The sequence below is a fragment of the Micrasema longulum genome, unplaced genomic scaffold (genome assembly GCF_059751315.1).
Source record: "Micrasema longulum isolate JH-2025_06_02 unplaced genomic scaffold, ASM5975131v1 h1tg002923l, whole genome shotgun sequence".
NCBI classification, from domain to species: Eukaryota; Metazoa; Arthropoda; class Insecta; order Trichoptera; family Brachycentridae; genus Micrasema; species Micrasema longulum.
Window position 1 is genome coordinate 26,311 of NW_028280041.1, and position 25,532 is coordinate 51,842.

The window sequence follows — 25,532 nt, forward strand, 5'->3', positions numbered from 1 at the left end:
CTGGGTTTTCTAGATCCTAGCAACAGAAATATAAACAGCCATAAGAGTAATACTGATTCCCATGAATGCACTATTTACAAAAAAATAAAAGGACAGTATAAAAGTTTATAGAATTATCTTTATATATATAATTCTTCTGTACGTGTGATGTCACTGACCTCCTTTTAAACGGCTTAACCGACTTACGTGCGGTTTTCAGCGAAATGTAGATCTTTGCGCTGAGCGTGTACGTAGATATGAAAACTTTCAATAAAATCTGTAAAAAAAAAGTTAGAAGCACAAATAATTTTTTCATCGACCTACAAGGGTTGGGTTCGACGAGAATGCTCATACAAAAACAATGGAAGGATGTTATTTTTTTGTGTTCAAAAAAAGTTTGTTTTTTAATGTTTACAAAAAACATTCGCATTTTATGGATCCCAATAAGATTTTTTTCCCAAACCTTACATTCCTTATAATTTCTTTCCAATTCATTATTTTAACTAGATTTTTTGTAATACTAAAATAATACGAACTGACATGAAGTGCATTTTTTAAAATCGCTTTCTTGAATAAAGTGCACCCCTGTTGGTGAGAAGAGCCGAGTTTGACACTTGCAACAAAAATTCTATATTTGAAAATGAATTATTTTATGTTTTGAAATTCAACCATAAACAAGTACCTAGGTAGAATTAAATTCAACATTTGTGTATTGATAAGTTTTAGTTTTGGAATTCAATAATAAACAAGTACCTTGGTTCCCACTTATCAATGAAAAGTCTTTTTTCGAGGGTATATCAGGCAAGCCAACGTTCAGCTAGGACAACATCTGTCGGGTCCGCTAGTTAAGTATAAAAATGCGAAATATTAACTGGCTTTTTGTAATGGTCACGAGTAACGATCGTAATGTGAAATATTATTACGTTAATGTGACCACCAATTGGCAAATATTATGAATATGCTACATAGGATGCATCTTAATCTAGCAAATACTGTTTGGCAATTCATCTCATGCTCAGCGTGATCAAACAGTACTTTCACTTTTGTATCGTCAATATATTTGCGACTCGCCAGGGACGGCTTAGATTTATGATAAATAAATAAAGTATCCGAATTTAAAATTGTCAAGAAATTAAATAGCAGAATTTAGTTTCCGATTAATCGAATCATCAACATTCCTCTTTCACACTGCATTGTACGCCAATTGCAGAGTTTCTCGGTCATTTTGTTACATGAAAATAAGTTTATTAGTCTTACGCTACAGCTTCCAGTAACCTCTTAACGTGTCCGGTTGGATCATATCCTGTCACTACAATATGCGGCGACGGATATCGCCTTGTAATTTGCTACAATTAGCTTCCAGTATAAGGACCACGATGTTTTAGTGTATTTGTTTTTACAATAATCGAAATAAACTAGTAAATAAACGTAAATGAATCAAAACAATAACCTATTTTGTAGAAAAGATAAGATTTATATCATAAATTTTGTTTTTATTATAATTTGAACACGATTATTATATTCAATTTATCATTTATTATCAGAATTCGTGAATGAGATTGAATGATTTTTTCGATGTAAGATATTGCGATGTGTCATCACAGTCGCTTCTTAAGTCAATACGGCATAAAAACATTTTAACTAACGAGTAAAGGATTAAATAACAATTGCATTTTTGACAGGTGGGGTGTTATATTTAGTATTTTTCTTGACAATTACCACATAAGCTCAAATTCAACGGGATGTTTTTAAATCAAAATATTTTTATTAAAAAAAAAAAAACATTTGCGTTATATTCGGAGTTAGAGATTAGTGAATTTTATCTTTCGTTCATGCTTCAAAAATATGTGGTCGCATCATATTCGGGCAAAAACGGGATTTATATATTAAAGAAAATGAATCTAAATGCGATAAGTGCAAAGTACATAATAACAATAAAAAAAAACAACTTTGCATCAAAAGATTTTTTTCTTTTTAATCTGAGCCGAATTTGTAATTCAGCGTTGTTATGCATTTATTTTGTTGACATAAGATTTTTTTTCGTCTTAAATAAAATGTCAAACTCGCTTTATTGCTTTGTAAAATACCTGTATTATGTGATTAATAAATAAAAATAAATGAATAATCAAATAAGATACCTACACTACGATTGAAGTACAAATGCAGTGCCCAATGCACCATTGAGTGCGGACCGGGAAATGATGATAGACCGGGAAATATTACGTTGTCGTTTGTGGGCAATATTTAAGAATATTAATTTTAAATGAAAGCGGACCTGGATTGGATGGAGATTCGCATTAGTCGCTAGCTGTAGTAATTCTATGCCTTTATTCACGAGTAGTGACGCTTTTCCGACGGCCGTGAAAACACCACATCGGTATTGGCGGGAATCATATTTAAACTATTTTTTATTTGTCTAAATTCCAAAAGAAATCAACAAACAATATTTTGATAATAGTACAACTGCGATTTTCAGTTCCAAATGTAATTAAATAAATTCGTTTGGTGATTTTAAATTTTACGGCGATGTTCAAATTTTATAAATGTGACCAGTGTTTTTAAACAGTTTTTAATTATTGTGTAATCAAAACAACATTGATAAATTAAAATGGAAACATTGATGGATTCATCTCTAGCAAGACAGGTAATGCCATAGTTTTGTATTTAAAAAAAAAACAGTTTTTTATATAAACTAACATAACAAAAACACACAAAAAATCACACGATTAAATAACTTATTTATTTATTTATTTTATTTTATTTAGGAAACATTGTACAGTTTTATATTTAACACAGTTAGACTTAACTTTAATGGACCAGTGAAGTTTCCATATTATAAAGAAATTATATGTAAGGTTATTAATGAAAGAACAAAAAAGAGAAGGAAATAAACCATAAATGGAAGTTTTTTAAAAATTAAAGTAAAAAAAATATTTTTAAATTTGTAGTTGGTAGTTAGTATTTACAAATGGAAATAATATTAAAAATGAAGAAAATTTGTGAAAGTAATTAAAAGTTAATAAATAAAATGAGAAAGAAAAACATGCTCAGATATAAAGATGAAATAAAAAAGTAACAACATTTTAAAAAAGGAAAAACATAAATATACGCATATATGTTTTAAAGGATTCAAAGAAATGATGAGAAGAATATTTAAATAAAATATAAGACAACAAATTTAAATCAATTTGAAAACATCTTCAAAATTAATGACACATTATAGTAAGAGCAGCAAAACATTGATTTTATATATACATATTTATGTTTCTACCTCTCAAATGAATAAATTTTTTATTTTTTATGTAGGGATTTTGTTTCGTAATTTTTATCACAGAACTTTTTTCGTTTATTTTAAAAATAATATTCGATTTACGAATGTGGACGAATCTAGGAATACATGTCAGGATAGACGTGTGAAGCGGTCCATCTTCTCTGTTTACCCTTACGGGGAAATAACGTTATTAAAGTAGTAATTAAAACACTAAAAGCATGTATGTTTTAATAATTAATTATGAATGCCACGGGCAAACCATGTTGATTGCATACTTGTATTTTCCAATATTTTTTTACAAATTTATTAACTTTGTCATTTTCATCAAATTTTCTTTGCTCCTATTGGAGCAATTAAAACACTGAACTAGTGCACTAATAACGGCGTATCTTGATCATTTTGTTACATAAAGGTAGGGTGATTAATTGTACTCAAATGTAGAAAAACATATTTTTTTAGATGCTTAATGTTGGCCATGTCGGGAATCGAACCAGATACATATTGCACGGTGGGCAAACGAACTGACTATTACACTATGAGTCGGACTTGACTCCCAATAAACTTTCACGAAAATGGCTTATTCTTATATTTATGCAAAACGGATAATAGTTTTTTTAATTTTATTTTAATAAATTTCATAAAAGAAACATGTTTTTTTTAAATTCCATACTGATATACTTTATGCACCCAGTAAATGTTATCAATGTAACTCTCCAAAAAAAGAGACTAACTCTTGGGCTTGGAGAGTGACTTGCACTGTTGTAGTTGTTTATTTATAAGCGTTTATATAATTTTAAATACGAGTACATGAAAAAAAAAAACACAGGATATTTACAGAAAAAAACATAAAACAATATTACACTCATACAAATTAAAATTTAATGTAGTTTTTACACGTGTTCAAAAAATTCATTTAGATTTACTCTAAATTTATTTATTGATGAATTATTTTTAATAGTTTTTAGTTCATTGGGGAGATTATTCTAATTTTTTACACCTTTAAAGATAAAGATATTTTGACCATGACTTTGGGAATTTAGAAATTTTAATATTATGTTGGTATCAAAATGAGATGCATGAATGTGGAAAAAGCTAGAAATTTATGCCAGGAGAGACGTGTGTGGCGTGTGCACAAAAGTGTGGAAAGTGATGATTTTATAGACCCTTATTAATTTGAAATTGTTAAAAAAAGAGATATTTCCCTATTGTCATATATACAAAAATTATACATGACAAAAATAATCATTATTTTCATATTCCGTCTTGCTAAAAAATACCGTGTTTAATCAGGACTATTTACAAAATCTTTCAAGCAATATATCAACACATATACATTTAAGTATAATATTTTCCTGACATAAATAATTCAAAAAATTCACATATAATCAAAAATAAAAATAGTGATGAGCAATTCGACAACACAGCGGTTCGGATAACACTAGATTTTTTTTTGCCTCAGACCAAAAAATATAGAATTCTGAAAGTATTTTTTCTCTCAAATTTAAATATGATATCGGGTTTTCCCCCTTCATGCATTATTTTCAAAAAACAGGCATTTGTAATTTCAATACTTTCTGCATTTTTAACTGTTTGATATTCAGACATTCTTAAGGGCCGTTTACAAGTGGAAAATACAACAAATATGACAATATTGTCATGTCCCAGCTCCGTATACAGCCCCGACCGCGCTGGACCGGCCGGGACTGCAGTTCACACGCGAGCGCTGTGAAAATGAATACACGACGGCGTTAATTACGAGCAAATTTACGAAAAACACTATCAATTTATACCAAGATGAACTGAAATTGTTAAAAGACGAACATTAAAAAGGCCTTTCTGTCGCAATTTTCGGCAGATTTTTTTTTTGGGAGCGACACGTTGGCCCCGCGCAATTGTAGAGGTTATCATTGTTTCGCGGAGATAGACTGCCCGTCTACCTCGGTGGCGATGTCTGGTGACGGTGGCGTAGAAATGGTCGAGTCCGGAGACATAATAATGTTGTATTATTTTAATGTTAACGGCCTTTTACCTAGAAACTTTGACTTATATGTTTGATTTTAATCTTCTTTGCCAAGCTGCATTTTCCAGTGGATTTAATAGTTCCTTAAAATTTTCATCATCATGCATTGGAGATCGCTAAAGCATCACTAATTTAAGAAAGTTTCTGTTTGAGATTAAATTAACAACAACTAGAAACAAATATTAAGTTTTTTCAAATGTTTGCAGAGAAGTACAGGATTTTTTTTTATATATATATTTGGACCCCTTTATTTAGTAGCCTTACGTGTCATGTACAAGGCTAAGGTACTCGGAAAAAATCGTTTTAGTTTGTCTTGGAAATAAGATGTTCGATCACTGATTTCGGTTTATTGCCTTTATGAATCCAATCACCATTGTTGTAAAGTTCAAGAACAATGCCGCGTGATAACTACTTTTAACTACAGTGTGGATATCTGTTAAGGATATTCCATCTTTCCTGCATTCTGCTTCAAGATTATGGCGTTGTAAACTAAAAAAATGGGCACTGAAATAGTAAATATTCGATACAAATTTATAAGAACTAACATATCTCAACAGAGATGGAGAACATTTAAGGGAAAGGAATACGTAAACCTTGGCATTTACAGAGTTTATCATTAACCAGTCAATGATAGGTCATTAACCCTGTAAATGCCCAGACTTCCATATTTTCTTATCTTAAATGTTCTCCACATCTGTGATTGTAATATTATTATACACGTCCGGAATCTAATTTGACCCATTAGAAAAAAACACGTTATATCAGGCCAAGCAAGGATTGCATTTGATAAAAAAATGTTTACTTGTTTTAATGTCACTATCTATACTTGAAGATGTACGTGTTAAAGTCGGAAAAATCGGTGCGCGTGCATGAGAAGATGAATGAATGTAGAGGAAGCGAGATCTGTATGCAAAGATAGAGTTATGTGGCGCTCTTTCTTCTCTACCCACCCTTACGGGGCAACGGTGTGATGTTTTGTTTTGTTTGTTTTATCTATACATTTACTTATTAATTTTAAACATAAATGTTTTATAAATTTTATACTTGAAGTACTAACTTTGCGGTTATTCATTATAATAAAATAAATAAAACAATTTTATTTTTAACCACTAATTTATGAAATATTCTAGTGTGAAAAAACCCTCTTAATAAATAATTTATATCAACCATGTCGGGAATCGAACCCAAAACCTCTTGAATGGTAGGCAAACGCGCCAACCATTACACCACATGGCCGATGGATCGTTTTGCCATCTGACTACCAATATATGCTTCCACTTGTTATATTCTAACTCAACACAGTGCTTATAGCCTGATAGAATTATGGATACGTTTTTTAAAAAATATGCGTATTTGTATAAATAAATAAAAAAATGAGTAAAATAAATGTATTCTTCTTGACATTCCATTTTGACGTGTTGTAATAAAATTAAATAAAATAATGTATCTTACGTAAAAGCAAAAATAATATCTTGTCGGGCAGATTTTTTTTATTTGAATAACCTTAACATTTTCAACTCTTGATTATCATTTTTAAATTTGGGAAAAAATGGACGCAATTTATGTAAACACCTTATTTATAATATTCAAACATAAGTTCATTTGTAAATGCTTATTAATATTTGTGGTAGAGTGATCGCTGATCACATAAACTAACCAATTATAGTTGATAAGTTCTGGACTTATATATTTCCATCTCATAAATGTTCTTCATCTTTGTTAAAATACTAATTAACTTTTGTGTTATTATTTCAGATAATATTGACTTTAGCTGCATCTTTGGCTTACATGACCATTGGTCTCGTCAGAGGCTACTCTTCTTCAGCCATACCCTCAATTCAAGAGAGTAATCCAGAAATTCTTCCAAATGTCGAGGCTGTATCTTGGATGGGTATACAATTATATTTTACGAATTGAAATTACAGATCAGAAAAATAAAGTACGTTTTACATCAGAGTTGGGCAGAGTTCACAAGAGGACAAACAAAGTACTCCCTCCACGTATGTGGATATCCGGTATCCGAAAATAGTTGAAAAAACTTTGGGTCATCTTATTGGTCTCCATCGTACTAAAAAAAATGTTTTTTTTTTTAAATCGAGGAGCTTTATTTATTTTAAATAAAGAAGTAAGTGGTTTTTTGACCTTTTTTTATTTGTTAATAGTAATCATAAGGAGCGAAAATAAAAAAAAATATCTTTAATAATATCAGCGCTATGATTTTTGTAATTTACTCAGCATGTGACTTCGCTATTTTTCTTAGATGAGTTCTGCCTTCTATCATTGGTTGATTTGGAAGAACTGGTGACGTCGTTCAAAGCAGTTTATTTTTATTATTTTTTTATGCATTTTCAAGAAACTTGCTCTAATGCTCTAATTTCTACCACGCGTAAGAAAACATTTTTAAAACCAGTTTCCCGTAGCGCTGAACTTCTTCATTGCAATTTTATTTACCGTAATTTTTAATTAATTTTGACTCTTCTGCGTTCATTGCCCTTTTCAATGTGAGTTTGGCAAACTATATGGAGGGCTTATGTCGGATATTGTCATTCTTCCACATGATCAAAATTCAATAACATAAACAGTAGCAAAAACTGTTTATTCAGTTGAATGATTTAGTAAAAAAAAAATTTTTATATTACGATGATGATTATTTTCAAGGATAACCTAATTTTTCCGCGCAGGACAGGACGGTGAGACAAAACATCAATTCGAACGTAGTTGACACGTTGCGTAAATAGATACAAGACAATACACTATACAATCCAAGTTGTAGAGGTAAGCCTCTTAGAAGGGGATATAATAGCCCGCCCATCTATTTCGAGAACAATGTCTTGATCCATTGTAGTGTCCTCCTTATTTCTCCGCAAACGAGGACAATAGGTCCAAAATTATTAGGAGAATACAATATTGTCCGGTCCTCGTGTGCACTACGCATTAGAAAATATCTGTTATCTATTAATTTTTGAAAATTTAGATATTACATTGACTTTAAGTGGCATTTTTAAAATCTAAAGTTTGGTGCCGTTAACATTTTTTTAAATTCAACGTACGCTTTTCCCAAATTTGTTAGAATTAACAACAAAAAATAATAATGCGCTTTTTTTTTTGAGCCTGAGGTTTTAGTGCTGTTGTGATTCACTACTGTAATAATGAGGAACTTCAGCCCTACGGGAAATTGGATACAAAAAATGTTTTCTTGCGCGGAGTAAAAACTAGAGCTTTAAATTGTACCTCAAAGTTTCTTGAAAATGTACGGAAAAAATAATAATAAACATTTTAATAAAAACGCACTACTTTGAATGACGTCACTGGTTCATGTGAATCAACCTATGATCTGAGAGCTATGGAAGATTTCCGGTCTGCATATCGCTTCTGGACCAATGGGAAGAACTGAATGAGAATAAGCGGAAATGAACCTCTGACGTTACACGCGGAGTTATTTCAGAAATACAAAACTTTAAAAAATCGTAGCGCTGATAATACGATATTTAAAAATTGAAAAAAAAAAATTTGACTTTTAAAAAACCAGTGAACTTTCTCGTTGGGTTTTCTGATGATGATGTGCAAAAAAATTCTTAAAATAAAAAAAATACATTTATACAGGTGAGTTTAACTGAACCCGCCATAACAAATTTGCACATAAAGGAGGTCATTAGCTAATTATTTGATTATACTTCACTGACTTAAGTTTTATAACTTGGGAGATATGTCAATTTTTATACCTTATTGAGATTTGCCCAAAATTTGACCTTCAAGCATTCATAACGTTAAGTTTTTTCAATATTTTACTGTTTTTTTTATTATTTGTTGTTAGTCAAAAAAATTTTTGATTAAAATACGTTGTAACTTCCATCAAACTATGGTTAAAAAAAAATATTACGCCTCTAAAAAAAAAATATATTTAAACTTAACGATCAAATTCAACCTAAGAAAAAAAAACTACTACGTTGTTTCAATAGTTTATTCTATTCAAAGTTAGTTCTTTAGTTTATTACCTTTTTTTATAAGCTTAATTTTTTTTTTACCCTAGTTCGAGGAAAGTTCCGACGTGTTTTAATCACAAATGTTTATAAATACCAAAAAGTTATAAAAAAATTTTGAAAAAAAAAAAAAGTGTTAAGTGCTTGAAGGTCAAATTTTGGAAAAATTTCAATAATGTATAAAAATTGCTATATCTCCCAAACTATACAACTGTAGCTGAGAAAAGTAAGGTCCAATCATTAGCAATTGACCTCTTCTTTATGCGAATTTGATATGGCGGGCTCAGTTCCAGTCACCTGTATCCAAAAAACGTACAAACTTCGTTAAAATGTATTAAGAAAGCAGATTTTGAAAATCTATGGAAATAATTTTTAAAAAACCACAACGATAGGAAAAAATATAACTATTATATGTATTGCCTAAACTTTGTAAAATAATGATTCAGATTCAATTGGAAAAAAAGTATTTTTTTAGAATTTAGTCAGTGGGTTTTGCATAGAGAAAAGTCTGAAGAATTACTCAAATTGATTGATTAATAATAGCGTGAATAACCAATATTTTAAGTTTGTTCAAATTATTTAAGATAAATACTAGATATAACCCTCCAGGGAGTTATCCAAATTACCATATTACAAAAAAAAACAATGTATAGATGTTCAAACACAGGAATAATGGTGACTGTTACAGTGAGTAAAGTAGCCACTTAAACCAGTCAATGGTAGGTCATGAGCCCAATAAAAAAATTATTATTTATGATTTATAAATACACATAAGTTCGTTAAAATGTATTCCTCACTGAGAAAACTCGTGTCGAGACATGCATATTTCTTTCACTAAAAAAATCTCCGTTTCTGTTGTAATATGTAAATACTGTGGGTAATTAAACTTGTACAATAAATACACTAATATTTTGATCTGCATATAAAAATGTCTACCTGAAAATAGGTTGTGCCTAGTTAGGCAGACTACAACTGTTAACAAAAAGGCGGACTGTAAACGAAAAACGAATTTGATTCAGTTTTGTGATTTGGAAATATTAGAAAAAAGATAGGAACATGGAATCGATACCAACCTTTAATATGGTCTGAATGTTCTTCAATTTCTGGCACTGGATGACAAAATGAACTATAAAATGTTACAATGTTTTCCACGACGCGCGACGATTCCAACCACTTTTTATCTGATTTTATGTCAAGTCAAAAAATGTTGTTTGGGTTTTGTTCTAAATCCGAATCTTCTGATTTTGAATATCTTCTATCTTAATGTTAGGTAGGTACCACAAGGATGGGACACAGATGGGAACGAAAGGTAATCGGCCAGGAATAGTATCGATAAATGCTGTTATTTACTTAACATCAACCAACCAAGAAAAATCTATTATCTACCATAAAAATGTATTGTATAGATTGAAAAAAAAATCATTTTTTAAGTACCATTATTATTAATATTGAGATGCAAAAATTACTTCAGCAAAATAAATAAAAATGAAAATAAATTGCAAACAATAACTACACGTTTTCCATTACATCTTGCGTTTTTAGATTTTCTTGCGATTTGTAACAGTTAGTTTAAAATAAATAGTAAAATTAAAATGGAACTTAATGCAGTTTTTCAAAAAAATTCGTTATTTTACGCTGTTTCATCATTTTATAAAAATATACTTTAGGGTAATTTATCATACTTGAATGTCATATTACAGTGCGCCTATGCAAAATTATCTAATCCATGTGACCTTCGGCGAAGTAGCGTGTTTGAGTAATGGGTCAATTTACTACTTGTTATATATGTATGTACGGGACACGGGACTCATATCTACTAAAGCAATCGAGATGTTCATAGAGCTTTAAATAATCAAATTGAATGAATGGATTCAAATACCCATACTTGACTTTAAAAATCCATTCATCTTATATAAGAAATTTAATACTCACACGAGCATAGAGAGATACGACATACATACATAATACATAATACATACACATTATACATGTACGAGTATACCTGTATATAATAATGGATCGCCGTTATTGGTCTCGCAAAAACTCTCGAAAATGGCTTTACTGATGTACATGCGGTTTTTTGCAAAATTTTCTAATTTACATCCTCGAGGTTTATAAATTATAACATCTTCAATATTATGTTGAATGTAAAAAAAATCGAAGCAAACATGTGTTTTTAATCGGTTTTCCAGGGTTGCATTTGATTAAAATGCATTTATTGAAAAATTTGGAGGATGTTATTTTTTTCCATATTAAAAAAGGTTGTGTTTTAACATTTTCAAATGAGGATTATTTTAAATGGATACTAAATTGATAAATTTCCTTACGATTTCTTAATTAATACAACTTATTTTTAATGGATTTGCAGTAATGCTTCAATAATTTTAACTGCCATTTGACACAATTTCGAAAAACGGATTCTTACACTAAATGCACCACTGTTGGTAAGTAGAGCAGATTTTGAAATTCGCAAAATATATATATATATTTGAAAATTAATCATTTACAGTTTTGGAATTCAACCATTAACAAGTACCTATTTTAATTTAATATTTGAAAATGAATTACTTAAGCTTTTGGAATTATTGAACATTATTTTTTATTTTTTTATTTATTAATAAACATGTAGTTGATTACACATTATTTGAATCATAAGTCCTCTCCACGGAACTAAAAGTCCTGTGTTGAGATAAGACGAGAAATTAGTTGACACAGACACATGATAATATCACTACAAATATAGGATCAGAAACACAAAAAAATAATCAATCATAAACAAGAACGTAGGTACCTACTTACCAATAAAAAGTTACACCATCTTTTTAACGTTTATTCGAACTGTTTTTACACGTTTTCACGTCACAACAAAATATTTTGGTTTCGAATTTAGTGTCAAGCTCACGTCGAAACCAGGCTGGCAGTTAAAGAACGACTAAATACACGTAGGGCAGGACTGAGCGTTTGGGCATGAGTTTAGTGTCATTATTTAAGAAGGTTCCGGGTGCGTCTTTGTATATTTATAGGTAGACGGTTTTAATTCATAACATCGAACCTGTTTTTTTGGTTACATAAAACAATTATGAAGTAAAGTTTTGTTATAATACTTAATATTGTGTTATTTTAAGAGAAAATGCGGTCCATCTTTTCTTCGTACAAACGTATTCTCGTTTTTTCTCTCTAGATTATGACACTAGAGCATTGAATTTTTTACACACTATAGATATTTATTACTGGCGTGTCCCTATTGTTTCGTTATAACAAAAATAGTTTATTATGATAAGTAGACACAGATTTATCTGGTGTCTTCGGGCGCACCGTATACAAACTTTTTTTGAAAAACGTAAAACGTACTGAGACAGAAAATTTTATTCTGATACTTTGAAAAAAATAACAAAATCGGTTGACTTTTGAGGTGCGGAAAACGGCATAATGAAACGTCGATTTTGTCTATTCCAGCAAAAAGTCTGACATGCAGTTGTCTTTTTCGCACAGTATCGGGAAGGCATCGCAAGACAGTGACAGGAAAACAATGTTAAAAAAAAAGAACAGTTCCGAAAGTATTATGATTATATTTAATTGATGCCGTTTTTTCTTATAAAATAAACAGTTTTTCATACTCGCAGAACAGATTTATTTTTATATTTTCCAAATTTGGTATCAAAATGTAATAATCGCAAAATTAACATAAAATTATGGATGTATCAAGGAGCCTCATAACCTGCCATATCCCTTAACTTGCAAAGTAAATATATAGGTGGAAGAGTGCCAACTAGGCAAAAAGTAGAGGTAATATGCCATCAAAATGCAAATATGAGGACATAACACCATACTGAAATAAACGTTTTACCTTACTCTTCCTCTAAATTTTCAATTCGTTAAACGGTTTCCATTTTTTACGAAAATAATTCGTATTTAGAATAATTCTAAAATTAATTTCAAGCATAGAAGTTATATTATCAACAGCTACAAATACATATAACAAGATAAATAATTATAACATTGCATTGAGCCAGAAATCCATCATTTTTTAAAAATTAATTAATAAAATGTTCCCATGTAAAATTATTAGAATGGTAATGGTAAAAATGTTCACAAATTTTTCAAACAGGTGCCGTGGCACAGTTGATTAGACGGCCAACTGTGACACAGGCGTCGCGGGTTTGATTCCCGACAGTTGCAAGAAAAAATCCTAGAAAGATTTTTTCTCAATTGGTTTGGGTGTTGTGGTGTATTTTTCATTACCTCCTTCCATATCCCCTCTATCTCACCTGCTGACAAGCATCAAAGTAGAGGTTTAGTGAGTTATTATTTTTTTTTTTAAAAGGGCGCACATACTGTATTTTATAAACTTAAAACCGCTGTACAAAATATGCTAGCTTAATTGTTTTTGGTTTTATATTTTTTTTTAAATGTTCAGTTAAGATATTGACCATTTAGTTTAAGTCACAAAAAAATGTATAAAAAATTTCCAACAATTTGCGGAATTTCAATTAGGTTATTGATAACTTTATAAAAAAAGCTCATATCTAACGTGAAACGCCGATGTGCGAGATTTTGAATTTTGTCCTGTTTGAAAACGTAATATTTTTTTTAAAATCTTACTGTCTAAAAAAACAGTTTTGAATATGTTAAATACAATTTTTATTAATATTTTATTGAGAATTCTAAATTGGAAAAGTAAACTCTGACACTTTGTACATACGAAAAAAAATGTTTTCTTAATGTGTCATGAAAGTTTTGGTTGATCGTATGACATATTAGTATGCTTTCTCTCTGGACCTTTATTACTGTCGCATAGAACCGCATTAAAAAGTTTAACGTTAGGGGAAGCATGCGTCAAGTATATAGGTATTTAAAATGAAGATGAAAAAAATATAAATATTAAAAATAACAACACGGAGTTTGCTCAAAAAACTTTCTGTAATGATGCAAGCATTACATAACTTGCATCATAATTTCCAGGAAGATTAATAATACAGTTCTGTCCGTAAAATAGAACCAGAATCCTATACGTGTGTTTTCAGTTCGATGGCTTCTCTTGTGTGAAAATCTTTAAAAAGGAATTTGAGAAGAGAAAAGTCAACATCGTAATGTAGTGGTATGTGCGTTTGCCTACGACGCTTAAAGTTCTAAGCGAAATATTGGTTTTATAGGTGGTTTTATAATGAAATGTTTTGTTGTTCTTTTTTTCGGACTGGCACCTGAAGCGTGAGACTGATAACATTATTTTCCATTTATAAAACTTTATAATCATTCATATTTGTTCACTGACGGACTATTTATAAGATTAGTATTTCTAACATCCAACTAATCAAATAAAATGGGTTATATGTTTTGATTTGTTGACTAAAAAAAATAAAAAATTCTTAGATAAAACAAGAAATATGTTCACATAAATGAACTTATATCGATACTTGACTTCAATAAAAATAAAAAAAGGATCAAGAAAGAGAAAGACGATGTTTTTTCAGAGGTGATTAAAACAAGGGTAATGTTCTAAAAACATCTATGATAGTGGATGACAGTCGATTCTACAGTTTAGCATTACCTTCTTGGTAACAATAATTATCCAGATAATAAGACAGGCCATATGCACCACTACAAATGTATAGGAAAGTAATGACGATGGTTTATTGTTTATTAAAAAAATATTTAATCAAAACCGAGATAAGATCGTAAGACTTTTAACATACAAATGTATCGTTCACAAAATCTACTATGCTTGCACTTATTTATTATATATTTAAATATTTTTTCTGTATTAGGTGCTATCCCGCCCTCAGGAGCTCTGGTTGGAAGTTTGGTATCTGGACCACTGATGCAGATCTTTGGGAGGAAGAGAACAGTTCTCATTACGTCTCCATTGTGGGCCGCAGCATGGGTGATAGTCGCTACAGCCCAGAGTTATGGAGTCATCTTGACAGGCAGAATCTTAACAGGTTTTTGTGTAGGCCTGGTGTTACCTGCTTCCCAAGTTTATGTAAGTAAAACTAGGGGTTAATAATAACCAAAATAATGCAGTTTTTCAATTTAAATATCTACAAATGTAACTGTAGGCTACTTAACCCTTGGTGAAATCGGCATGTTAAAATACGAAAGCCTCGGACACTAAGAGATACTACTATGTCTCCAGATGTGTGACGAATACAGTTTTGTGTTTAAAATGAAACCAGAATCTTGGTCCGTATTTGTTTTTGACTTCATGGCTACTATCGCGTGTGTAGTGATTGGCGGATTTGTCTATCATGGCCGTGGGTTCATTTCTGACATAGAAGACATAAACTATTGGTTTTAAATGTTGTTCTAAGAAAGTACTTTTTCTCTAAGGATCTACTTTCCTATTGTCATTATTAGTTTTTATTTGCACACGTATACTTGTTACATTCTCTGTTTTGTATAAAATGATTAATTTTTGTAGATTTTGTTAATTTTATTTGAAAATATAAAAGTCACAGAAGATCGTAGCTGACAGAGTCCCTCGGCACTTTATAATAGCTGGAGGTGAATAGTAAGCTTTTTGTTCCCTCACCTGGATCACCTGAAGCCTTAGGCTAAAACATTATTTTTCATTTTTGAAATTATAAAAATACAATGCATTTTTCTGTACGACTTCTTTTATCTATGCACTCTCAGGTAATAAGGATAAAATGAAAAATAAGACCTAACCTTCCAATTGCAAAAATGATCTAGATACTCTACAATTGGAGTACTAATGCAGTTTCCTATGGGCTCAACACAAATAAGGTAAATATGATGTTGATGATCAAGGCTGTTAAGATGAAAATTCCCATCGAATTACGAGAATTACTGGTTGCTGGTTTACATTAAATTTCCTGAAAAAGCTTTTCATTGTCAACTTCCTGTAACGTTCATCATAGTCTGTAGACAAAAAAAGGTTCATTATTATTTTTCGACACATTTCATTAAAAAAATTGTAAATGAATAAATTAAAAACTTTACTATTCTGTTGTTAGTATTCATTTGTTTTTTAAAAGTTACGTAAATAAGTGCCGAAGTATCGATTTTGTATTCAGTAAGTTGATAGAATTCTATATTAAAATTAGACAAGGTATTCATAATAAAATAATTTCAGTAGATTTAATTAAACTTTTATTGATATACTTTTTTTAACACAAGATGAAGGTATATTGTGACGCGTTTTGTTTTGATGGGAAATTATCATACTCTTTTTGATAAGTCCTTACAAGACGGAACGCGTCACATTATACACCCCCGTATAATTAAAAATAATAATAAAAGTACGATTAAATTCAATAAAACTACTTTGTTTTAGATACATTACCAAACGTTGAAGTATATAATCATTTAATTAGTATAAAATAAAATATGCAAAAATTAAAATATGTTTTTAAAGTTATTTATTTACTTTTATTGACAATGTTATGCTTGTTTTTTCAAATGTATTTGAGGAAATAGTGCATTTCACTTCATAGTTATCAGAATTTCTATGTTTCAAAATAGATAAAGAACATTTTGGCGATAAGAACTAGGAGCATACAAATCTAAACATTTACAGAGCATAAGACATGTATTAACTCATATTTATGAGAGATAAATTTACAGACTGTGTAACATTAACCATTTGGCCATGTTTAAAAACTTACATTTCACCAGCTTACCAAAAGCTGTTTCAGGTAGATTTTTTTGTTCGGCAACAATACATTTTTTCTCGTATGTTGATACCACCAAGAAGACTTAAATCCTCAAATGCAGTGCACGGTATGCTTTAATTTAGTTTTTGATTTTTGTGAAGAAGAGTTAAATGATCCTTGTTACAGTGTGATTAATATTCTTCTTCACGTATCATGTCAGGTCTCCCTGACATTGAGGACAACTTGGAAAGCTTTCTATATCCGTAGAAATGTTTAGCTGTAATATTTTCTCGTGGTTTTCTTCGGTGGGAATTTTTATTGAAGTTACTTCCCCTCAACCAAGAGGTTCTATTTTACGATGCCGGACACTCATCATTCGTCTTTTTTTAATCTACGATAGCACTTATTAAGGCTAGGGGCCACATTTCCTAGGGCTCGCGTGGCCTTAGAGACTATTCGTGGATACTAGAGACTAGAACTATTGATGGAGTCACAGATGAAATGCAACTGAGGCATTAAACAGCAAACGATTATTCACCACTGCAACCCTACCAAAATTTGAGCATTGGGTATGATAATTATAAAAATTTAGCTTTGCCTAAATTTTATTTCCCTTTCGTAAACATATTATCCGTTTTTGTTGATAGAAATGTACACATCTTCCATTTTAATAGTATCGGTTTTACGTAGGTGAGTGAATGCTGTTCAACCAATGTGCGTGGAAGGTTGGGTTCTATTCCAGCTCTTTCCATGTCTTTTGGGATCCTTTTATCATATACATTGGGTTACTGGCTGGAGTGGCGAATTCTCGCATGGTGTTCTGCAGCCATTGCTTGTAAGTATCGAACCTTGAAAATTGAACATAATTTGAAAAGATAAAATAGCTCAAGATCAACTATAATATCAATTTATTTATTATAATTAAGACTAAATAAATGTACATTTATTTTAATTTTAGATTTTATTAGAAGCTAACCTAGGAAAATATACATAAATAAAGTTCTGATTGTGTACAAAAGATATACAGTACAAGAAACATTGCCCAACCGATTGATGACCCACTGTTGCAGATCAATACACTGCTAATCAAATGTTGTGCAATATATGTAGGATATCTTTTGCACACAATCTGAACTCGTACCGGCAGTTTTTTGCTTTGCTTTTGAGGTAAAACTGCCGGTAGAGCAGTTTTTTATTTATTTATTTTTTTTATTGGAAAATTTATTTACTAACCCTAACGTATTATTATATTCATTTGACAAAAATACAATATATTTTTTTATTCTTACTCTTTGTTGATAATGATATTTTTTACATATTTTTAAAAGTTTGTCTGAGTATTTTGTTAAGTGTTGTCTGGTAGTTTATTGTATAATTTCAGTCCATGGTTTATTAGTCTCGACTGTTTTTTTTCGTTTTAGAAGGTTGTTTATGATATTTTTCTGATATTCTCGTATTGTTTTCATGTTTATTACGGTTTCAAGTATTAATTTTTAGTCTACAATTACACCAGTGGCTAATTCATGAATACATTTTAAGGATTCTAGTTCGGTTACATTTAATTGTCTAGTTTGTTTAAAAAGTTTTTTAGTTGCTGTTAGATAAGGTTGGTCATATACTGACTTAAATATTTTATTTTGCTGTCTTTGTAGTCTGTTTATGTCATTTGATTTGATTTGTTTTTGCAATTTTCTTCGAGAAATGCCTAAAAAATGGCTTTTCAAAATGAACAATGCAGTATTTACATTTTCAGGTCTCATATTTATTTTCCTGCTACCTTTACCAGAATCGCCGATATGGTTAAGTATGAAAGGAAAATATTCTCAAGCTGAAAAATCACTCAAGTGGTTGAAGCTGCCTCTCACCCACGAGTCTATTCAGCTGCACGATAAAACCAATGATAGTGAAAAACACGGGTGAGTGATATTTCGGGAATGTTCATAATACAGGGAAATCGCCCAGAAAACTTTTATAAATAAAATGTTTCCATGAAAATGTTCTTTTCTTGAATATCGAGAAACCTTTTATATTGTTGTGAATTAGAGATAAATATCGGAAAAATGGAATCAAATAAGTGTAAGTGAAAATAGATTTGTTGGATTAATTTGGATAAGTCAGTTTCATGGCGTAATAGTTAGCGCGTTTGCCTAGCATGCAAGAGGTATTGGGTTCGATTCCCGACATGGCTGATATGAAATATTTATTTAAAATAGCTTTGTCTTCAAAGGTGTAAAAAAATATAATAATCTTCCCAATGAACTAAAACCTATTAAAAATAATCTATCAATAAATAAATTTAAAGTTAATCTAAAAAAATTGATCAAGACAAGCTTTCTACGGATTTACAATCCATGAAGTCCTGGGAACAAAGAGAACTGCATGCAACTGATTTACTGAAGTCTTGTACTCCATATCCACCAGCTCAGTTAGCTGAAGCAGCTAAATCTTTCTCCCACAGTTAACATAGTAGTATTTTCCGAAAAAAATGTTTCAATGGAACCGGATTCTAGTCTTATCGCTAGTGTCGCGTACGCATGCATCAGAGGTCCGAGGTTCAAGCCCAGCTGTACCACTTGATTGCCATTTTCTAAAAAAATATTCTCAGGCTTTACCAGTATGTAGGTGAAATAATTCAGTGAAATAAACCTCACTTACATCAATGAAAACTTCAGATTTTTAACAGAGTATAATTAAAGTGATACGGATATTCGAACATAGGTAGAAAAGTATGTTACATAGCGTGTTAGGTTTCTTAAAGGACTGGACCTCCATTTCTGTTTTCTAAAATGTTCTTCATCTATGTTGATAAACGTAAATTTTTAAATGTGTACCTGAAATCTTTTATAAAAAGTCTCTTGAATTAAGGTTTTAAAAATATTATTTTTTTTCTGTAAGAAGTAAAAAAAATGGATCTAAAACATCTGTTTTGTATAGAATGTTTTTATTTCAGATAAACATGTTGTTTTATTATTTTTTGTATTTGTTAAAATAATTACCTGGTTTGTTTGATTTAATATGTTGACGAATTTATAATAATATGTCCGTCTCGTGGATGACCATTAGGTTAGCATATTTGTTTGCCGTGTAAGGCATAGCATGGACCCTTAACTGGCATAAAAGCGTAAGACTATTTATCTTTTAAATGTAATGATAATGATGGATATGCCAACCTTGAAACATGACTTATTAAGAATTTCTTCTTTTTCAGTGATCAACTGCCAGAGAAACAGGAAGAAAAGAGTCTCTTTAGCCGTGAGGTATTTTTTAGTGCCGGTGTAATTAAACCATTAGGGGTTGGTCTTGCCCTTTTGGTATTTCAGCAAATTAGTGGTATAGACGCCGTCATTTTCTTCACAGTTTATATTTTTGAAAGTTCAGGTAAAATTCAAATATCATTTTATATTATTAATGAAAAAAGGAATAAAAAAAGATGAGATTATAAAATTAGATGCCGATAATAAATAAAAAAAAATATTTATTATAAATGATGATTAAATTAGAATTTATATATATATAAATTAAATAGACGTACATTTTTTTTTAATTATGAACAAATTTTAATTTTAATTAACTTTAGATGATAATTAAATTAGAAGTAGATAATAAATCAAAATTTTAATTTATTACAAATGATGATTTAATTAAAATTTATAAATATATAAATAAATTAAACAAATTAAAATTTTAATTCGAGATTGTTTCAAATAATAATGATTTGAAAATATGTAATGGAAATTTTTAAAATAAAACAATTAAACGAAAAAATAATGTAAAATCATTAACAAATCTTACTAAATAATTATTCAATTACCCACTTTTCTATGTCTACAAGTTTCGAAACGTCTCCGTCTCTTCGTTGGAACACTAATTACAGAAACATTTTACTTTCATTTTATACCTTTACCATAGGCGTTGTACAAAAATAGAATACTAGTAAAAACGAACGTGCTGACAGGACAGATGACGTTATTAGCCAATACAAAGGTGCACTGTTTTTTTTGTTTTTGTTTAGTGTTTGTATTTGTGAGAAAAATAGTTTTAAAAATGAGTGGAGGACGGGAAAAGAGAGATATACGAGTTTACTACGTAGAGGGTGACCATAACAATGGAACAACGTGTAATGGGCTAAATTGAAAGGTTATTTGATTATAATTCAAGGGGACATTATTTTTCAAAGCCTGTCTTATCTGAAATATCTCCATATTATTTCTACCGATGCAGTGCTCTATGCACCATCAGATGTGAAACGGGAATGATTATGATGACGATCTCCGAGAAATTCCAAGAATTCTTTCATAGGACGACATATCAAATACCTGTAGTCTCTTTTTGTCTCTTTACGCTAGGCAACACGTCTTAAGCACAATGAGAAGCAATACTATCATTGCTCTTTTTAACCTAGCCGAACCAAAGCGGGGGATTCGAATCCCCCATAGACCGATTTGGTCATTTTCTTTTTATGTATATAAGCATTCGGCAAACTAACAAAAATGAATAAAATACACGAATGAGTAAAATATGTGTACTCGAAAACATGAATAAATTATTGCACGGTCATAAACACTTCCAACGCTTTATTCTCCCGATGCCATATACAAGTAGGCGCTGGTCCCCCCGTTCGGATCATGTGCAATTTTTGGATGCTTAGTGAGGGAAAGGTTAATGGAAAAGAGAATTAAAATAAATAAAAACACATACATTGCTTTTGTAGACATAACTTAAGCCTTCGGTAAAAAAACTTTTTGAAATAATGAGAATGATAGATGTAAAATTAAGAAAACAAATGAGTAATATATATGAACCTTATAAAAACAAAGTCACTATAATCAGATGTGGTCATGATAAAACATTAGCCAATATAAGTCAAACAGTAAGATAAGGATGCCCTCTGTCATTAGTACTTTGTAATTCCCATTTAATGCTTTTAATTCATTTCCAGGTAGCGCCCTTGATGACCACGTCGCAACAATCATAGTCGGCTTGGTGCAACTACTCTCAAACAGTGCATCACTGTTTCTGGTGGACAGATCTGGTAGGAAGCCCCTTCTCATCATCTCAGGAGTCATCACATGTATAGCCATGGCGACCATGGGCGTCTCCTTTACCATTGATTTGAGCCAAAGTCCTGTTTTAGGGTAATTTACTTTATTAGATAAGCTTACAAAAATCTGAATTGAATAAATATTACATGAACAAATCTGATAAATAAAATAGTATTTTGAGAAGCCAAGGATACATTCCCCTTCAAGTATGTTTTGTACACTATAGTATTTTTAATATTTTATTTATTTATTTACACCTTTTATCAAAAATACAATTTAACTTTCACCTTGTCCAGTTAACAAAGGTGCATACCCCGTTCCAAGTTAGGCAATTACATTCTATAATAATAATAATAGTATAATATAATAGAAGGCACAGACTAATACAATATAAACTTACTCGTATTCACATTTTGATACATGCGCATACACATACATACATTCATAAAACATAGGCAATTTATTTAAAATGCGAAACTTCATGGTTGCCGACTGTTTATATATATTTAAATTATTCTTTATTTTCATATTTTCATTTCGACATTCAGTAAAAATCTCCAGTCCGTGGCATGCATCAACTTTTCTGACTCCCTACGACCAATGTCATAAAATAGCGAGATCAACACCTTCCGCAACTTGACAACACTCCCGTCTTTCCACGATTCTGGCAAAAGGTTATGGACCTTTTTGCCTACGTAATAGTGTTGTCTCGATACCAGAACAGTGTTGACCCCTTCACTTAGTATCAGATCCCTATAGAGTATTTTGTATTATGGTTTTGGTTGACGCTCGGGTAAATGTCTCTATTTATGAGTGTAACCACTACCGTTCTCAATACATACTGTTGAATAATATTCAGTAAACTAAATTCTTTGAGGAACAAGTCACTTGGATATCGAAATGTTTTTTTTTTAATTACTCGGATTGAAGATTTCTGTGCAATTGCTACAGGTTCAAGGGCGGCTTTTGTGCAAGTTCCCCAACCAACTAGACCGTAAGTCAACTTCATCATCATAATAAGCTTGAAAACCTTGAGTAAGCATGGCTGAATCCAGAAGTCTCTTCCACTCTTGCCGGTCTGCTGCCCTTCCTCTCCAGTTTCTCACTTTCAACATTGTCGTATCCGCACTGAAGTAGTCCATATATCGCATTTTGGGCCTTTCTAGTCTTAGTCATCTTTGTAGCACAGATATAGTTAGGCGTTTTCAGGGTTTCGTTATCCATTCTAATTGTATGGCCAGCCCACCTCAAGCGCCCCACCTTGATGGAGTTGATTTCATCGGGCGTTCTGTAGATTTCATATCTCCCTAAAACACTATTTTAATTGTGATAATGTAATATACATAGAAACATAATATGTATGTAGGTACATGTGTGTATATCAAATATCCCAATCGACTGCTTGCGTATTGGATCTCAACGTTAAGTACATCAGTAAACATGATATCCGTTTATTAGAACATCAAAAAGCCGACATAAACAAGCATGCTTATGTGCGTTGTCAACTCGAATTCGCTTCATTAGTATGGTCTCCTCAGTATAATGCATATACTAATCAAATCGAGAACATTTAAAAGAAATTTAAAAGGAGCCTGGAATATCGTTTTGGTGACATTAAAAATGATTACTTTTAATATGGAATCACTACAAAAAAAGCTCCTTACATGTAATATTTTTTTTTTTTTCGAAATTCTTAATAATATGATTGATTCGCCGTATCTTTTACAAAATATTGGTTTCCGTTGCCCTCTTCGCTTTACCAGATTAAATTCACTTTTTAATATACCAACTTGTAAAAACAATTAAACCTCGAATTTATTCATAAAGCGTACCTATAAATGAAATGGAAATTATAATGGACTCAGTATTGATGTAGACATTTTTACCTACATGTTGCAAGTATACAGAAAATTTCTTCATGGGATCGATTATTTGGGATAGTTGCTGAATGTGCATCTTGAGTGGTTTATGCTTTGTATAGCTGCGTGGATTTTCTAACGATAACCTCCATGGAAAACGCAAATGTTAACAATTATTCTTTTCTCACTTGAATTCCTTATTTATTTATTTTTTGTCACATTTAATGTTAACATCTTTTGCATAATGTATGAAAATTTATTTGGTCTTTTTATGTTAAAAAAATGTTGTTTTTAATACTTATTATGTATGACTGTATGTTTTATGAATAAAACAAAATAAAAATTAAAAAATTAAAAAAATTAAAAAAATTAATATATTATTTATAATTTTTTTTAACTAAAATAAATAAAAAAAATAAAATTAAATTAAAAAAACAAAATATAATAAAATAAAATAAAATAAAATAAAATAAAACAAAATAAAAAAACAAAATAAAGTAAAATAAAATAAAATAAAATAAAATAAAATAAAATAAGATAAAATAAAATAAAATAAAATAAAATAAAATAAAATAAAATAAAATAAAATAAAATAAAATAAAATAATATAAAATCAAAAATACTATGTGATGGATTTGAGGTTAAAAAATACACCAATTAGTTGTCTTTAGTAAATATTGCTAGCGTAAAAAAACATTTAAGTTTAATAAAAAACCCGATGTTCGCAAAATACCTACGTGTACCCTGGGATGTTTAATGTTAAAATTGAGTCATTTTTATTCCGCAAGCAGAATATTATATTGAATGCATTAACATGACACTGATATATATTGTATTTAATTGTACATTTTTCAAGTAAACATACATTAAATGAAGAACTTCAGCCCTTTTGGAAATTTGATGCGATATATGTTTTCTTGCGCGCGGTCAAAATTAGAGCATTAAATTGTACGGTAAAATTTCCTGAAAACGTGAGAAAATAATAACACAAACATTTGTATAAAAACAAACTACTTTGAACGACGTCACTGGTTTATATGAATCAGACAATGATAATGAACTATCCAACTGAAATATCCATTGAAATTTGTGTCAGCGGCTTATTTAATTTAAGTGCAAGAAAATAAAAATAAAATCGTGAAGATAAGACACATTTTGTATGTAATATACTCGTATAAACGATGCGATGATAGTTAACAATATTTCTAGGTTGGATATGCCGAGCGCCCTTGAAAAAATATTGCTCGTTATATAAAGTAATCAATTTGCGCAAATAGTTTGCAGTCACAAGACAATTTGCGGACGATTACCAACAATATGTTTATTTCATGGCTTATTACTTTATTTATTTTTTACATGAATGATGAAGTAATATTGGCTGGTTTTACGTCCATGTGACAACTTACTTAAAATTCTGTTTTAAAGATGTAATTCGAAATCAAATATTGAAAAACAATACGAAAATTATACTAGAAACCGTTTTAAAATAAGGTGGTTTTTACAATTAGTATTTATTTAATTATTTCATAAAAATCTAATTATTTGTTTCTTTTCTAAATTAGCAAATATTACATTATGAACACGTTAAATCATTGAAATCATTTAAAAAAATCATTAAAAAAAATATGATCATATAATATTAAAAAAAAAAAATTATCCTCAAATATCTGAAATCTTTCTCAACATTAAATTTATGAAAATAAAACCTTATACCAAAATATTAATAATTTTAACAGTTATTAACATATTAAAACAGAGATAAAGAACA

The 25,532-nt window shown here is 30.2% G+C and overlaps 1 protein-coding gene across 1 annotated transcript in view; it reads left to right on the forward strand.

Annotated features, from left to right (window-relative positions):
* Positions 1-2,308: 2,308 nt before the first annotated feature.
* Positions 2,309-25,532, forward strand: part of LOC148271342 (facilitated trehalose transporter Tret1-like) — a 30,055-nt gene continuing 6,831 nt past the window's right edge. Inside the window, exons 1-7 of the mRNA XM_088241504.1 lie at positions 2,309-2,623; positions 7,026-7,161; positions 15,016-15,230; positions 17,554-17,698; positions 18,617-18,779; positions 20,072-20,241; positions 21,803-21,998. Coding sequence (XP_088097630.1) covers positions 2,588-2,623; positions 7,026-7,161; positions 15,016-15,230; positions 17,554-17,698; positions 18,617-18,779; positions 20,072-20,241; positions 21,803-21,998 — 1,061 coding nt within the window. The 5' untranslated portion in view covers positions 2,309-2,587. The remainder of the gene's footprint in view (positions 2,624-7,025; positions 7,162-15,015; positions 15,231-17,553; positions 17,699-18,616; positions 18,780-20,071; positions 20,242-21,802; positions 21,999-25,532) is intronic.